Source organism: Hoplias malabaricus, chromosome 2 (assembly GCF_029633855.1).
Source record: "Hoplias malabaricus isolate fHopMal1 chromosome 2, fHopMal1.hap1, whole genome shotgun sequence".
Lineage (NCBI taxonomy): Eukaryota > Metazoa > Chordata > Actinopteri > Characiformes > Erythrinidae > Hoplias > Hoplias malabaricus.
The window spans coordinates 41,842,819-41,860,924 of NC_089801.1; the positions used below are offsets into that span (position 1 = coordinate 41,842,819).

Sequence of the window (18,106 nt, forward strand, 5' to 3'; positions counted from 1 at the left end):
ATACTTCCAGAAAGCATTGTCAGTGAACACAATCCACCATGCCATCTGCCGTTGCCAGCCGAAACTGTACAGTGCAAAGAGGAAGCCATTTCTAAGCAAGCTCCACAAGCTCAGACGTTTGCACTGGGCCAGGGGTGTGGCAAAATGGAAGACTATTCTGTGGTCACATGAGTCACAATTTGAAGTTCTTTATGGAACACTATGACGCCATGTCATCCATACCAGAGTGGACAAGGATAACCCAAGTTGTTATCAACGCTCCGTTCAGAAGCCTGCATCACTGATGGTATGGGGTTGCATGATTGCTTGTGGCATGGGCAGCTTGCATGTCTGGAAAGGCACCATTAGTGCAGAGAACTATGTTCAGGTTCTAGAACAATTTATGCTCCCATCTAGATGTCATTTCTTTCAGGGAAGACCATTTTTCAACAAGATGATGCCAGACCACATTCTGCAGCAATCACAACATCATGGCTGCGTAGGAGAAGGATTCTCTCAGTTTAAATTTTTGATCTGTGATTTGTGTTCTATTCTGAATATAATATTAGATGTTGGCACCTCCACATCATTGCATTCAGTTTTTATTCACAATTTGTTTAGTGTCCCAACTTTTTTGGAATCCGGTTTGTACTCTGTAATGTTAAATAACTCTGAATTTATTACTTATTCAACTCATAAATATTTGCATAGATATAAAAATGTTTGCTTGTTGCTCTGTTAATATAACATAAATCCTGTTAATTTGTGAGGTTAAGAAACTCATATTACTCCATCAATCAATTATCAAACTATCCAAATTGAATAAAGGAAACACAGGTTATGACATTAACTAACTCAAAACATTGTCACAGTTGAAAGGGGCAGATTAAGAATACAACCAAAAACTGTGAGCTGCTAAGAACGTGTAACAGATGTGGCATTTTACAAAAAAATGTAAATGTCTGTATTTGGTCAGAACACACCTGCTCACATACCTTCAGCATGCACTGCTTAAAAATAATGCACCCTCTGAAAAAGACTTAGACGCGCGAGCGATTTCTTCAGCTACAATAAAGGTAGCTTTCACAGCTGTGTCGTTTTGGGCCATAACTCTCTCTTGTGAACTTATTGTGCGGCGATTGCAGTTTGCCTTTTAATTCTTGTACAATTTGTTGCTTTTCTTAAAGGCTAACATTGGCATACTTAGCTCCGTGTTTGGTATCAAAGTGCAGGCGTAAATTGTACTCCTTGACAACTGCCACTGCCTCATAACACAAAAGACATACCGGTTTTTCTCCTTGAAGCACACACATGTATTTGCCTTCCCATCTCTCTTGCAACTTTGCCATTAATTTTTCTTTTCCTGGAAATTTTGGGATCAATATTAGTAGCCATTTCTTAATTCCACTTGTTGAAAAAAAAATCACATCGAAGAGGATGCACTGAAATCTAGTGGTGGAATGCCGTCACTTGGCGGGCAACATAATTGGCATGCATTGTGGGATATGTAATTTAAGGTCAATGCACGCTTTAGAATTAGTGGCGGAGTAATTAAGTCTAAAAGCGTGCATTGTCCATAAACTCCATTTTCCACAATTCATGCCGATTATGTTACCCGTGAAGTGACGGCATTAAGCCACTAGATTGCAGTCAATCAGATCTTTCAAGCTCGTGCGGGCCCCATCAAATGACACAGTGGGCCATATTTGGCCCGCAGGCCTTGAGTTTCAGACGTGGTGTAAAGGCTTTGGCTATGTGCTCCAAGTGTGGATTTCTGGGGAATAGCTCGTATGCAGACACACATTTTAATCTCCCAATCTTCAATAAAGCGCATAGTCACTCTCAAATATGGCTCACAAGTGCGACTTGACCCTATGTCTTTCGTCAAGGCAAAATGTTTTACTCTCGCGAGCCGGTTGGAAAGGGTCTGTTGGACTTAAATGTACATGATAGGCAGTGCTTCTCATGCAAAGAAATTGCGACTGGACGATTGGTATCGTGGGTCCGGAGTTTTAATCAGTTATTTGGAGCCCCTTTACTCTACTGTTGAGACGGGGAGCATACCCTTTTGCTATGTAGTAAACTACCGCTTTAGTAATACCATGCAACTTCATACTTTTCTTTTTGTAAGGCACAGCGTTAGCTAATGAAGCTTGCAGTGCTGTCTGCACTGGTTTAGGGAACTGTACTGGGACGTGAATGCTTCAGAACAGTAGCAGCAGCACCTCGGAGTTTAACAGCTTTGTACAGAAGTTTCTGCTACTGTTGTAAGTGGTGAAATAGGCTGGGAGTACCCCCCTCATTTGATACCTGCTTTCGGCATTCCCTGCAGATAGCCTTTTCTGCTACTCATCTGACCGGTAAAATCCCAACCATTTCCATATAAGCGAACTGCTGTTTTTTCTTGCTCCATTTTGTGTGTGTGTGTGTGTGTAAGAGAGAGAGAGAGAGAGAGAATGCAAGTGGGGGCGGGGCTGTGAGGAGAGTGAAACAGACGAGCTGAGCAGAGCACAGAATGGCCCTGTACAAGATTTAAACAAAGCAAAAAAAAAACAAACAAACAAAAAAAAACTAAACAATGAAGAATTTCAGAGCCAGAGAATATATCTTAAACAACAAAAACAATAATAAATTAAATATTTAAAAAATTAACATAAATTAAATTCAGACACTGACTTAATAACAAAACAATGGGCTCAATAGGTAGAGGTTACAAAGAATAAGAACAAGAAGAAAAAGGGCTGTACATAAGTTTATGTAAACCATAAGATGTGTGTGTGTGTAGTTCTGTGTATTTGCATGTTCACTCAATAGGCACTCAACAGGCTCAATAGGCAGAGATTACAACGTATAACAAAAAAAAAGAACAAGGCAGTCGGCACATATACCATAATTTATCCAAAAAGTTACTCAAGTAATTGTAACAAAGTAAATGTGGTGTGTGTGTAGGAGAGGACACTATGACGGGTGATGGAGGAGAGTATCTGAGAGCTGAGGATCTGCGGGAGCTGGGAGATGACTCTTTACCTGGACAGTACCTGGACGGCATGAGTTACCTCAGCCATAACCTGGACAGGTACAATAACAAATACACCCTTACAATTACACATCATTATAATAACAAATACACTATTACAATTACACCCTTACACATCATTATAATAAAAACATATAACATTACAGTTACACAGTTGGTTCTTTTTGGGGCACAGTTAAGCAAGGGATTCGACACACACCCTGGTAGGGCTCACAGACTTTTGTGATTTGCCTGATGCTTGGCAGCAAGACGTAGAGGCTAACACTAACATGGTCTCAGTTGCCATTGTCGCTATGTTCAGAGTTAATGTTCAACAAAACAGAAATCTATAGCAAAACTGATGAATGGGTCTCGTAGTGCTTGTAGATTGACCATGCATATGGTGCTCTTTGCACGCGACCTGATGAACATGCCCCACCGAAACACATCCTGAGAATACACTATTGCAGTGTTTTCTAAGATATCTGCAATGAAGTCACAAAGACCAGAAATCAACAAATACATATCTTCAGAGAACTTCTGACTACAGTGGTGAAGGGCCGTGCTGCCTTTCCATCCTGCCAGATCCATTCTTCAGGAAAAGCCTGGAGTATGGTTCCAACAAATCTGCAAAGCTTAGAGTGACGCTCAGTGGCACAGAGTCTGTGTTCACCAACCCCCAGAAGGCCCTCCAATTTGCCGGACATCATTTTTGGGCAGCCTCTGAAACTGAGAAAAAGTACGAGTTAATATCTGTCACACAGCTCCAAGGACCTGGAGTTTGTGGGTTCAAGTCCTGCTCCAGGTGACTGTCTGTGAGAAGTTTGGTGTGTTATCCCCATATCAGCATGGGTTTCCTCCCATGGTCCAAAAACCCACCGTGGTAGGTGGATTGGTGATTCAAAAGTGTCCGTAGGTGTGACTTTGAGTGAATGTGTGTACAGGGGTTAGAGAATAAAACTAAAACACCTGTCATTTTAGTGTGGGAGGTTTCATGGCTAAATTGGACCAGCCTGGTGGCCAATCTTCATTAATTGCACATTGCACCAGTAAGACCATGTGTTGGTTCAAACATTGTATCCTGAAGGCGGTGCCATGTATCAGGATGACAATGTACCAATACATACAGCAAGACTGGTGAAAGATTGGTTTGATGAACATGAAAGTGAAGTTGAACATCTCCCATGGCCTGCACAGTCACCAGATCTAAATATTATTGAGCCACTTTGGGGTGTTTTGGAGGAGCAAGTCAGGAAACGTTTCTCTCCACCAGCAATATATATTATCTCTAAGACGTAGCTCATATGAAATTAGGTAATGGTCAGAGATTGCTGAGGTTTGAGTAAGATATTAATTTAGTCTATGTTAAGACCTAGTGTCAAAACTAAGTCTGAAGTGTGAAGACAGTAGTGTGTAGGACCTGTTACATTTTGAGTAATACCAATAGAGTCTAGGATTGAAGTAAATGCCTTTTTAGTGGGTCATCTGCCTTCTCAAACTGGATTTTGAAATCTCCTACAATTATAAATTTATGATTGCACACAGCTAAGTTTGCAGCGAAATCACTGAATTCTTTAAGAAATTCTGAGTAAGGCCCTGGTGGTCTGTAAATGTTACATAATAAAAATGCATCATTTTTGTGACTGGATTTGTAATAATGGTGAGGAGGACCTCAAAAGAAGTGAAGGTGTCACAATGTTTAAGACTAATTTCTAGTTTTTTTTGGTAAATTACAAATACTCCACCTCCTTTGCCTGATACTCTTGGGCTATGTACATAATTATAGTCTAGGGGGTGGCTTCATTTGGTGCTGAATATTCATTTGGTCTAACCCATGTTTCCGTGAGACAGAGAACATCAAATTTATGACCACTTATAATATCATTTATGATGACTGCTTTTGAGTTTAGTGATCTTATATTGAGTAACCCAAATTTTAGTTCTGAGGTGTTGCTGCTATCATATGTGTATGATTTAATATTGATTAGGTTGTTGAAACAGGCTGATTTAGTTTTTCTACTTCTACATTTATTTCGAGGGAAAGACACAGTCTCAATACAGTAGAACCTAGGTGACACCTCAAGGCAGTTCGCAGACGGTCAGTTTAGCCTGTCTGTCTGTGGCCTGGCCCCAGCTCTGGATTGTCAGCAGCTGTTTACACTATTCTGCTGACTAACTAAAATACTATTTGCTATGCTGCAAGAAAGTAAGGCAGCACCCTCCCGCGTGGGATGGATACCATCCCTACCTATATGATCAGGCTTGCCCTCGAAATGTATCCGATTGTCTATAAAGCCCACTTGATTTTCGGAACACCACTTGGACATCCAGCAGTCGAAAGTCTGCTGTAGGTTTCAGTGCCGCACCGCATTGGGATGGGACCAGAGCAGATTACGGCACCTGACATCGTCTGGGCCAGTTTAATCACCTCTCTAATATTACCCTTAGTTACCTCACACTGTTGCAGATGAATACCTTTGGCCCCTACATGAATAACTATCCTCTAATATCTCCTGTTAGCTAACAGTCTAAGGTTGCCACTAATGTCGCTCTGGCTTCTGGTAAACAGCTAACTGTTACTGCTGGCGCCCCTAAAGGAGTAGCTAATTTCGTGTGTCGAACAATAGAGTTTACTATAACCAGAGCACTCTTAACAGGCTCCTCAGCGGGTGCTTCGCTGAGCAGGGCAAACCTGTTTGACACATGGATTGGAGGAGTGTGGTGTCCTGGTGGGCTAGCTTTGGCCTCAGCGTTAGCATCAGCCTTAGCTTTTCGGCTATGTCGCTGAGACGTCAGCCATTCACCCCGCTGTGAGGACTCTAACGCCGGAGTTGAGGGGGTGCTAAATCTCCCTAAGGCACCCGGAGTTGCTAGTACTGAATCTCGCTGTCTATCCCTTGATAATAATAAGCTCCAGATGCGCACTTCTAGCTGGTCCACTTTATCCACCAGAGAGCTAACTAGCTGGCACTTAGCACAAACACAACCACTATCATTATCGCTAGAGATGGAAAAAGGGGTTAAACTAAATATGCCATACTCTGAGCAGGCAAAACAGCCAGCAGTAGCCATGGTATTGCAGGTACTTACCACATTAGGTTGATTTAGGAACTTACACCAGAAACGTTACTGCAGGAGCCGGTGGCAGTTTTAGTGCCGCTGTAATAAATAATCCTGTGGAGATAATCTATAAAATAGATCTATGTATGGTTAGTAAGTGGTAAAGACAGAAATAAGTACAGAAATAACAGTAGAAACAAGTAACAGGAAAACCAGGGCGAGCAAAACAGCTTTTTCTGAATGGGTACAGAAACAGCTAAACGGGTTGCCAGATCCTCGAACCCTCACACACATGCTGTAGCCTATACAGACTGTCAGCTAGATGTGAAAGTTTTTTTTTTCAGTTTTTGGGGTTAGTATGATAAAGTAGAGCTGTATATTTAACTGCTGCACTGTTCGGCTGATCTGCATGTCTGAGTACTGGAAAGATAAGTGACAAACCAAATGTAGAACTAGACCTTTGATGTTTCCTGGAATGTCAGAGCAATTAATGTCCCAGAAAAAAAAAGAGTGCTATCACAATTTAAGATTCTCTGCATAGACATATTAATTTTACAAGAAGCTCATTTAAAAATTGATCCCATTTTAAACTCAGGTCCAAATGGATATGACACATATTCCACTCTGCATTTCCTGTGCCAGAGGGACAGATATTTTGATTAGATTAGATAAACATCAAATTACTGTAGCTTCCAAAGATGGCACATCTGTCTTAGTTTTCAAGGAAATACACTTCACACACTTTACTTTCCTCCGCATTTATTGGCCCAACTATGATGAGCCACAATTTCTCAGAAATGTTTTAGGTCAAATTCCAGTTATAACAAATACTAGCCTAATAATAAGAGGCCATTTTAATTTTGTTTTAGATCAGTTTATGGACAGGTATAGATTGGATTGGTATTGATTGGATCTTAGTGATTGCATAGGTATCGCAAGCAGTGTTGTAAGCATATATTGAAAATATGAACATATTTGATGTGTGGAAAATACTAAGTCAATTAGCAAGAGAATACACCTACCATGAGTGCCAACCCCACTCCAGCTACCAGAGGGCAGCAACAGGTGAGCAATCAGCCATAACACCCCGCACCTGGTGACAAATCTATAAAGACTCAATATAAGCAGCCCGAGTTGCTGGTTCTTTGGCACTAGATACGTGACAGAGTATGGCTGGTAATTTTGTAAAAGGGCTAAGATTTTTTGCATTTCCCTATCTTCCTGAATGCAAATAATAATTCTGAAAGTAGTGAGTTTACCTGCTCCCTCTCAGTATCTCTTTGGATTTTTTCCCCTACCACCACAGTACTGGGGCTAAGAGATTCCTCTCTGTTTCCCCATTTGTGGTGTCTCTATACTGCAGGGTTAAGTGATCATGTCCCTCTTCTCTTTCTATCTTCTCTGTTCTCCTCAGCTTCCCATTATATTCTTTTATTTTGGTAGAATAACGTTTTTGATCCAGGTAGCCAGTCTCCCCTGGTGTCCTTTGTTTTCCTCTTCCCGCTCAAACTTTTCCCGAAAATTTTGTGGTCTTTTGTTTTCCACCCGTTTTATGTTTTCCGCTCATTATCGCACCTTTTTGTCCCAGATAAAATACGACACTTGCGGTGCACTCGCCGTAGCTCAGTGGTAGATCACACTGCTACTTACACGGCAGTGCAAGTTTGAATCTCACCTCTGGTGGGATTGAATTCAGTTTGTTTTTCATTTGTTCCACTCCCTTACTGCTTAGCACTTGGGTTCGTTCCTCAATTACGCTTGTAGCTTGCCCAGTAGGATTTCTGGATAGCATCCAGGAATCGTCAGTTCCAACCTCATTGGGGGCTACAACCACCTATCACCATCGATGACGCCACAGTAGAGAGCATCAGCAGCTTCATGTTCCTGGGTGTTCACGTCACAGAGGAACTTACATGGACAGAATACACCACAAGGGTGGTAAAGAAGAGATTTGTAACTCCATTACAACAACAGTGGCTCTTCTTCCGCAGATGGCTAAAGACGTTTGGCTTGAACCCCTGCATCCTCAGAACATTTCACACATGCACTGTAGAGACCATATTGACAAGATACATCACTGCCTGGTACGGGAACTGCACCACCCTTGAGTGTAAAGCTCTGTAGAGGGTGGTATGGATAGCACAGCACTGAAGTTCAACTGCCAAACCTCCAAACTGTACACCAGCCATTGCCAGAGGAGGACTATTAGAATCCTAAAGGACTCTACCACCCAGGCTATTGCCTGTACGTGTGGCTGCTGAGTGGCAAGACGTACAGTAGCATCCAATCAAGAACCAGTTATATAAAACTCTGGATTGGGGATACTGCAGGGATGCACTATTGGTTGGGGAGGGGAGACTGTCTACCAGTATTGGTGCAATTATCCTATCCCCTGTTGCAATTAAAATATATTGTTATAATTGCAGTCCTATTATTTCAAGTACTATTCATATTCGGAAGCAGGTCACACATTTAAAAATATTTTAACTTTAAAAAATTATCTCTCTTAACTCCATTACAAATAACCCATCTCTTATTTCTTCAATGCTAGATGAGGCTTTATATACATCTTTGCATCTTAGAAATTTGGTCTAAATATTTTTTTTTGTTATTTTCAAATCAGAGATTATGTATGTAACTATTGTAAAAATGACTGTAATTGGTCTGAATGTGTATTAACAATCACTTCTGGGGTTGGGACCGGAAAGCAATCATATATGTTCAGGTGAGTTGAGATAAAGTAGATAATATTCAGGTCCAGGATTTAATTTGAAATCTTTAAATTGACTTGTCCATTAAAATTAATCTGGTACAGGTCTCCACATGTAAGTAGAAGTGGGTGTGGTATTCTACACAGGGATACCTATAAACAAAAACACATAGAAATACTGTTCTATGAGTACTCCCCTTACTACAAATACAACTTAAAATGCCCATAATAGAATAAACATGATTAAAGGCCTGTCACAAGGCTAAGACCTGACTATACATTAACTATAGATGTACAACATAAATGCACATACATGACATATCACAGCTAAAAGTAATCTACTCAACATAAGGTATATATCACACAAGTATTTTATGGATGTATTTAATTAGGAAAACAAACTACGGACATGTACTGCGTCACATATAGGCCTACATATCTCAATTATGTAAAGCTAAGTTGCTAACAGCTGACTTCCCCAAATTACTTAAAAACACTTGACAAAACTTAGTGAAAATATATATATAGGTCTTACACAACCAAAGATAAAGCACACGTAAGGTTACTCACTTTTAATGGATGCACACTGTTAATGAGACCGATTAAATGGAGACCATTTCATGCCAATACCTCTCTAAACCACGTTTTGTTAGCAGGATTACGCATTGGTGCATTTGGGTAGCTGCCTAGTGGCTGAAATTAGAACTACATACAAAACACTAAACTATAGGCATACTAAACTTGAGGTATGAAAACTGACAACATTTAACAGTCTTTTGTACAACTATGAAACTGCTAAATTAAGCAATTTATAATTTGAATATAAATTTAAACCCAGACACAACTTTCTTATTTCTATGATATATTACTAACATAGTCTGCCATCAACTGAAGCTATGAAAGCATATATATATGCATACATGCTCCATTACTTCACACCATTGTTTTATCCAATTTAAAATCCTTTTTTAAATTAAAACATCTATTAAATCTACTGTCAAACAAAGTTACATACTTTCTATCCTGAGTTTTCAACCAAAAAAATGTAATGAATGAAACTCAGTGGAAGCTAATTTACTTCATAGTTATAGTTATAGTTCCAGTCCCAAACTGGAGAATTATTGGAAGGATGTTTTTTAAATCCTGTCTAAAATTTTAAAGATGCATTTGGACTGAACCCCATATTAAGCTGCAATATATGGGTGCCTTGCAGTCTGTGTAAATTTTGCTCACATTTGCAAGTACAAGGCCTTATATACTGTTGAATGTTTGCAGGCTATTTGGGATCTTCTGCTTATACTTCAGTTGGGAGTATTTCCTGATAGTATTTTTTGATAAGCTAAAATAAATCTATCTACTGTTTTTTTTAGGCATCTGTACTTATTTCAGTACAATTATGGTAGCACATTTCCACAAGTTAACACAACTCGACAGAACAATAGGGTTTAATTCTCGTATGTGTTGAAATTTGAAACCTGAATAAAATATTTTAATAATTTCTCCTGTTTGGAAACTGAAACCGTCAGCGCCATCATCATGTTGGCTCAGAGAAGGCAGGAGACAGTACAGAGCAGCAGCAATATTGGTCTGGGATGCAAATTTGAGTGTCATATTGGGGACACAAGCCCTGTGTGACCGCTGCATTATATGTCTCTGCTTAACTAGCCAGCAATCAAATACAATATGATTTGAGTAAAGTATACAGGAGTTACAGGGGTTAAAGTAAAACATGCCATTAATGGTACAGGTTCATTTGCATATGGTGGCCATCTTGACTTCACAGTATCAGAAATCTTTTTATAATTATTAACCAGCATGCTCCTGTGAAAGTTTTGACACCAAGTTCATGAGGATAGTTCACAGAATCTAGAAGGGCCTAGGATTATATTGACCTTTTTGATTGTCAGGATGGTATTCTCATCTGTTGTGCTTGTGGAAGTCTACTTTCCGCCCCACACCACACAGAGCACATCATCAACGTGGAGCATGAACACAGACACTGTTTTCATTCTGGGGGACTTTAACAGGGTTAAACTCTCCAACGAACTGCCCAAATACAGACAGCATGTTACCTGCCCCACCAGGGAGAGTAACATATATTACTGCTACATTGTATTAAAGGGTGCATATTGCTCTGACCCCCCGTGCTGCTCTGGGCCTCTCTGATCACAGTTTAATACATTTTCTGACCTACAGACAGAAGCTCAAGTGTGCCAAGCCTGTGGTCAGTACTGTGAAGAGGTGGACTAATGGGAGGCGGGCTAAAGAGAAGCTACAGGACTGCGTGGGACTGACAAACTGGTGTGTGTTTGAGGCTACCGGCAGCCTGAATAAATACATGGACACTGTGACATCCCATATCAGCTTCTGTGAGGACATGTGTGTTTGCACCAGGACATGCAATAAGTATAATAATGACAAGCCCTAGTTTATTGCCATACTGAAGCAGCTGGCTGGTCCAAGAAGGCAGCATACAGGAGTGGAGGTCAGGTGCTGTACAATAAGGCAAGTAACACACTGAACAGGGAAATCAGAGCGGCAAAAAATGCGACTCAAACAAGCTGCACAGTTTGATGTCCACTAAGAGCCATCAACTGTGGAAGTGCCTGCAGAACATCACCAACTACAAAAGACCACCCCCAAAGACAATTTGTGATCGTCAGCTGGCTGATGAACTTAACCCCTTCAACTCTAGGTTCGAAAAGCCCAGCACCATACAACAGTTCAGCAGCAGTTCACACCCTCCTGACACTTATTCCACCTGCTCTAAAGATCTGTATGACTGTTCGAGAGACAAAAAATGAGGAAGGCACCAGGCCCTGATGGAGTCTCACCCTCATGTCTGAAGGCCTGTGCAGAACAGCTTGCTCCAGTCTTCACTAAGATCTTCAACACATCACTGGACCTGTGTTTTGTACCCTCGTGCTTCAAACACTGGGCCTGAATGACTACAGACCCATTGCCTTAACCTCTGGAGTCATGAAATTCTTTGAGAGTCTGGTCCTCACACATCTAAGGGACATCACAAACCCCATTAGACCCACAGCAGTGGAACAACAACATCAGCTCCAGCGTCAAGTAAGCTCAGCGAGGATGTACTTCCTGCATCAGTTGAGGAGGTTCAACCTGCCACAGGTCTGTCATCACCACGTCCATCACAGTGTGGGTCAGCTCAGCCACCAAACAAGACATTCATAGATTATGGTGAAGGCCATTAGTGTTAAGCTGCCCACACAGCGGGATCTGCACAGCTTCAGAACCAGGAAGCGTGCAGAGAAAATCATACCAGATCCCTCACACCATGGACACCACCTGTTCCATCACCCCCCTTGGGTCGGAGATTTAGCCAAATGAGGATCAGGACAACCAGGCTCCAGAGAAGCTTCTTCCCACATGCCCTCACACTCCTGAACAATTGGCATTTGTTATAGGTTATGTTTTAGGACTGTATAGGTGTAACTTATATGTGTTATATAGGTTATGTTTTAGGACTGTATAGGTTGGTTAGGGATGTTATCCTTGGGGTGTTGGTCAGAACACACAGGCTAACTAGCATTAGCTTTAACCAGTCAAAATATTAGCTCAGCATCATTACAATATTTAGTAATTGAACAAATCATCCATCCATTATCTGTAACTACCTATCCAATCCAGGGTCACAGTGGGTCCAGAGCCTACCTGGAATCATTGGGCGCAAGGCGGGACCACACCCCGGAGGGGGCACACATTCACCCACTCACTCACTCACTCACACCTATGGACACTTTTCGCCAATCAACCTACCAACGTGTGTTTTTGGACTGTGGTAGGAAACCGGAGCACCCAGAGGAAACCCACTCAGACATGGGGAGAACACACCAACTCCTCACAGACAGTCACCCGGAGCGGGAATCGAACCCACAACCCCCAGGTCCCTGGAGCTGTGTGATTCCGACACTACCTGCTGCGCCACCATGCCGCCTAATTGAACAAATCAGTTAAAGGCTAAATGTGTCTCTTGTACCAGAATAAAGTAATTTACTCACAATATGCCACAGATGCACACAATTAACAACATTTGAATGGCACAAATCCTTTTGGAACTTTGCTGCATCTAACCACTGCTGACTGGATGGCTCTGTGTGCTCTATATAGAGGTTGCACCCTTTGACCACAAGAGGGCATCTGCCCCACAGTCTACAGTCTTCCCAACAACATTACTGCTACATAAAACAATCCATCTTCTGGTCTCTTCTTGGTGAAAAATACAAACTATACACTCCATCCTCTATACTTAAGCCCTCCAATTAATTTCTCCTCAGGATTTTCTCTCTCCTGCCCTTGTCACTTTGCCACTACAGGACATAATAGCTGCACACCGCACTTTAATATTTAATTGTTTTTCATGAGAAAAACAATGGAAAACCACGGATACTGGAAGCCTGTGCTAGCATTTCTCATGTGGTGTTGCTATCAGTGTGTGAAGAGAGGGAGAAGAGGGTTGCACTGACAATCCAACACAATGGGCAGCACTTTGAACACATTTTATAAGTGGTCAGAAACTTGTAAATAACTCATGAAAAAATAAAGTTATGTTAAAACACCATTGTCTTTCTTGTGAAATTCCCAATAAGTTTGATGTGTCACATGACACTCTTCCCATTGAAAAAACAAAAGTTGGATCCAAAATGTCTGACTTTAAAATGGCCGCAATGCTCACCACCCATCTTGAAAGGTTTCCCCCCTCCCATATACTAATGTGCCACAAACAGTCAGTTGTAAATAAACATACTTTGCAGGAATTCCAGTTGCTTAAAACTGTAACGAACAGTGAGGAAAGGCTGACTCATGTTTATTTGTGTTTTTAAAGTCACTCTATAACTTGCATCTGTAACCCGTTTCTTTTGAACATTCACAGTGATAGCACCTTCCTGTGGTGCATTACACACTGACGGGGTGGACCACACAACTGTTAAACAATGTAAGACACTGACCTGGTACTCTCTCTCTCCATCACTGTAGGGTTCAGCAGACTCCACCACACCTATCCTACCCACAAGATGGAGTCCTGATCGAGGACATTATCACAAGCCACCAGGTAAACCAGCAAACCAGGGGATTAGTGACTGAAGGTATAGTGTCTGAGGAGATTGGTGTCTTGGGGCATGAGAGTTTGAGGGGATTATTAACAGAGGGCTAGTGACTGTGGGATTAGTGTCTTAGAGGATTAGTGTTTGAGGGGTTATTGACTGGGAGGATTAGTGTCTGAGGGGATAGTTATGGAAGGGTTAGTGACTTAAGGGATAGTGACTGAGCGGATTAATTACTGGAGGGATTAGTGACTGAGGGGTTAGTTACTTGGGGGATTAGTGTTTGAGGGGTTAGTAACTGGGGAATTAGTGTCTGAGGGTATAGTTACTGAGGGTATTAGTAACTGAGAGGTTAGTGACTAGGAGATTAGTGTCTGAGAAGATTGTTAATTGAGGGGATTATTAACTTTAGCCTCTGTTGCGTCAGGTTTCTGCTCTCTCCAGAGAAACAGATAAGGACTCTTTCCGTTTGAGTTGGGGAGCAGAACATTTGGACAACGTCGTTCTGACCAGCACACTGCTGCACTCAGGGTCAGTACACACATACACACACACACAATACAGACATACAGAACAAGCAGTCACATCACACCACCAAACATAAAGCTGACCATCAATCAAAGCTGCTGTTTCCTCTCTTCCCCCCCTGTGGTGTCATCTCTCTCTCTCTCTCAATCTTGCTACTTTTCTCTCTCTCTCTCTCTCTCTCTCTCTCTCTCTCTCTCTCTCTCTCTCTCTTACCCCACTGTGTGTGTGTGTGTGTGTGTGTTTTGCTTATAGCCTGTCTACTCCGTGCCTTGATCATGACAACAGCAGGTGATGCCCCACACTGTTTTCTTTCTTTCATTTTCCTTTCTTTTTTGTTTTTTCTCACTTCACTCTTTTGTTAGAGGAGGGAGGAGCCTCTGCATGTGCTGCAGATGTGTGTGGGTGTGGCCATGGCCTCACATTGTGTTTGTTGCCATGGAGACTGCCTTTGTGCTTCCATGGTAATGTTGCAGGTCTGACTGTATATGTAGCTCTGGTGCTGGATGGACCAGCACTGACGGACCTTCACAGGAAAAATCTGGAATTGTTTTGGTCCACAATCAAAGGAATTCTTGCAGAAGAATTGGTTCCCCAGCAAGAAAGACTTTTAATCTTTAAAATCATTAGACTTCCTATTTGGCAGTGATTAAATACATGATTAAAAAAAATATATATATATGATTATAGTAATGAGCTCTGTCTAAGGGTCTGTGAGGTGGTTGGGTGGTCTCTGTGGGACAGAGGACTGTGTGATGGTCCTGAAGTGTGTTCTGTGTTAAAGCTGTGGGTTTGTCTCATGCTTGCCTCATGATGTCCAGCACACACCATCCACAGCTATGCTCCAAGCTTTTATCCAGAAAAAATAAACCCTCAAGATCACCTTAGCATCAATCCTGCCCCGGTCTTCACTGCTTCAGATGAACTGGACATTACAGACACTGAGGAAAGCATGTTTTTCTTCTGACCCCAAGGGTTACAATTACCCAAAAAAACTATACATTACACATTTACCTTCACACTTACCCAGAGATCCCTTTCTGCCACAGTAGTTCAAGCATGGTCATGTTTGGCATTTTCTTCTGTAGATTCACTCTGGAGCCACTGGTAAATAGTGGACTATAATAAAAATAATCTAACGGTCTGCTTAAAGTATGTGATGCTATTTTAATAATAATAGTCTTGATATTATTGTTTCAGATGGATAATTCTGTGATAGAGAGTAAGATATATTTAGCTCTGTGCTAACTTGCAGATTTTAAGGTATTACCCATTAGCACCTGTGTAAAACTAAATATACAAAGATTTGGGGTTTTGGGGGAGTTGTCCTGTTGAAGCTCTGCACTCAAATCCAACTCAAACCACTGACAAACTGAAGAAACTTAAAGCCATGGAGTTTGAGGCCTTTCATTTACGTCTGAGGTAATCTGATATTTATTGATATTCTAACAAATTTCATCTACCTACAAATGTTTGTTCCCAAAAAGCTACACATGCAATACAAAAAGCTACACATTCAGTACAAGCCCAGCAACAAGAATCTGATGTGACACTGTTTTTCGCAATACCTGTGGCTCACACATTGACTATTCATGAGATAGGTGTGAAATACAGTTGAGAAAATTCCCTCTCCACTGTGCAAGATAATGGCCCATTAGCCACCACCCCACCCCATCAGTGAGACCAACTGTATTGTTTGTTTGTAAACTGTGGTATTTTAGTTATTTAGCAACGATAGGCTGAACTCTGTGCTTTTGCGCATTTACAAAATATTTACCGTCAGCTTCACAAATTCTGTTGCTGAAATATAGTACTGAACAAGCATAGTGTATAAGCTAACCAGTGGCAAACATGCTACAGAAAAACGAGTCAAATATATTTAACTTTCACTCATCACAAAATGATACCGTTCCTCCTTAGGCAGCTGAAAATAATGACTATGCTGTCTTGGAGCTTCTTGCTCAGTGCAATAACACAGCCACCTGCTTTTGTTTATATGACTAAAATGAGTGTTTTCACACATTATAATCCTTCAATAAGAGCAGCCGGATTTCTGAGGGTATGTTTATAGGACAAAAACTTGCATACGTTTTTTGGTGCAAGTTCTGATTTATCCTCCGACTCCAGAGGGTTAATCACAGTTTCTCATTGGACTGAATTAGATTGTGCCCAATCTAAACCATCAACTGTAACATTGGAGAAGCACCATGACAGAACATGGATGGGTCAGATTCTGAATCCAAGTTTTCCATTAACGCTGATGTATATTTGGCTGTTTTTCCTCTGTCTTGTCCAATCAGATTCCTGGTTAGTTTCATGGTGGATGCAAGGGGAGGAGCTATGCGTGGTTGCCGTCATAATGGCCTCCGTATCATTGTGCCACCCAGGAAATGTTCCGCCCCAACACGAGTCACCTGCAGACTAGTGAAGAGACACAGACTCGCCATCATGCCCCCCCTGGTGGAGGGAGAGGGAATCACAGGCAGAGTTATAGAGGTCGGACCGACAGGAGCACAGTTCCTTGGGTGAGAGAAAGAGGTGTTAAGGCCAAAAGCATATTTTAGAAATATATTTTTCCACATAATTCAGTGTTGATGATAATTAATGAGAACATTTGGCATCTAGAAAACAGACCATATTCAGAAATGAGAATTACTGAGTTAAGGCCATAATTTCCCAAACAGTACTGAGACAAGACAAGCAAATCCTCATCTATGACAAGCAGATAAAGACAGACATGTACCAAACTAAGAAAGACTGTAATAATGCTGGGGTGTGTAGGAGTGGTCAAGGAGTAAGGAAAGGAGGTATATGCAGGCAAGCTAACGCTAAATGCTAAACACTAAACAAAGCTTCTAAATATCAAACAGGGCTAAGCATTAGACAAGGACTATACAGAACAAAGGGGTGAAACACATAGCAAGGTTAAGGAGCATTCACATAAAGCACAGACAGCAAACATATGTACAATGACCCACAAAACAGGAAACACTGACAAGGACTATATAAAGACAACACCAACAAGAAACACCTGGACACTAAGACACATGGGAAGGGTGTCACATGACCAGGACCAGGACATCCAAGGGGACGGACTTGAACACTGACAGGGACAGAGACAAGAGCAGAAACAGGCACACAGACAGAAACAAGGACAAGAACAGGAACAGACAAAGGAACAAAAACAACATTTGGGGAGTGCCCAGAACTGGCAAAAGTCTGAGGTGAAGTCCGAGAAGCCTGGGCACAGTTCTAGGGATCGACCCCGAAGTCTTTTGGGTCAATCTAGGCACACGAACCAAAGCGGCTGGGGCCACAGTCACGGGAGCGGCGGGGTTTGCCACCATCACTGGAACAGAAGCGGTGCAGTTCGTCACTGGAGCAGGAACAGAGGCGGATTCCGCCTTCTCTGGAACAGGAGTGGCTGAGAAGATGTCCTTAGAAACAGGGGGCCCTGCAGACTCTGGAGCACCCGGGGGCTCTGGATCCTCTGGAGCAGCCGAGAGCTCTAGATCCTCTGGAGTGGCTGGGGGCTCTGGATCAGCCCCTGTGAGCTTCTGACCCTCGGATCCTCTGGACTCCGAGGTCCGGTCAACTAGCTCTCCCTCAAACAAATTCATGTTCACATGAATACACGTTGTTAATTCGTAAATTAAGTCCATCAGGTCCAGATCCTCAAGACTTTAACACGGGTATGGAAAGCCGGACTGGAGCTGCAAGTTCTATCACCTTCGCCTTCAGAACATG

The 18,106-nt window shown here is 41.9% G+C and overlaps 1 protein-coding gene across 2 annotated transcripts in view; it reads left to right on the forward strand.

Moving 5' to 3' along the window:
- Positions 1 to 18,106, forward strand: part of LOC136686113 (ankyrin-2-like) — a 113,046-nt gene that overhangs the window by 69,253 nt on the left and 25,687 nt on the right. For both annotated transcript variants that reach the window (XM_066659660.1, XM_066659661.1), the window contains exons 24-29: positions 2,929 to 3,055; positions 10,962 to 11,066; positions 13,767 to 13,842; positions 14,262 to 14,365; positions 14,615 to 14,650; positions 16,660 to 16,884. In XM_066659660.1, the coding sequence (XP_066515757.1) occupies positions 2,929 to 3,055; positions 10,962 to 11,066; positions 13,767 to 13,842; positions 14,262 to 14,365; positions 14,615 to 14,650; positions 16,660 to 16,884 (673 nt within the window). The remainder of the gene's footprint in view (positions 1 to 2,928; positions 3,056 to 10,961; positions 11,067 to 13,766; positions 13,843 to 14,261; positions 14,366 to 14,614; positions 14,651 to 16,659; positions 16,885 to 18,106) is intronic.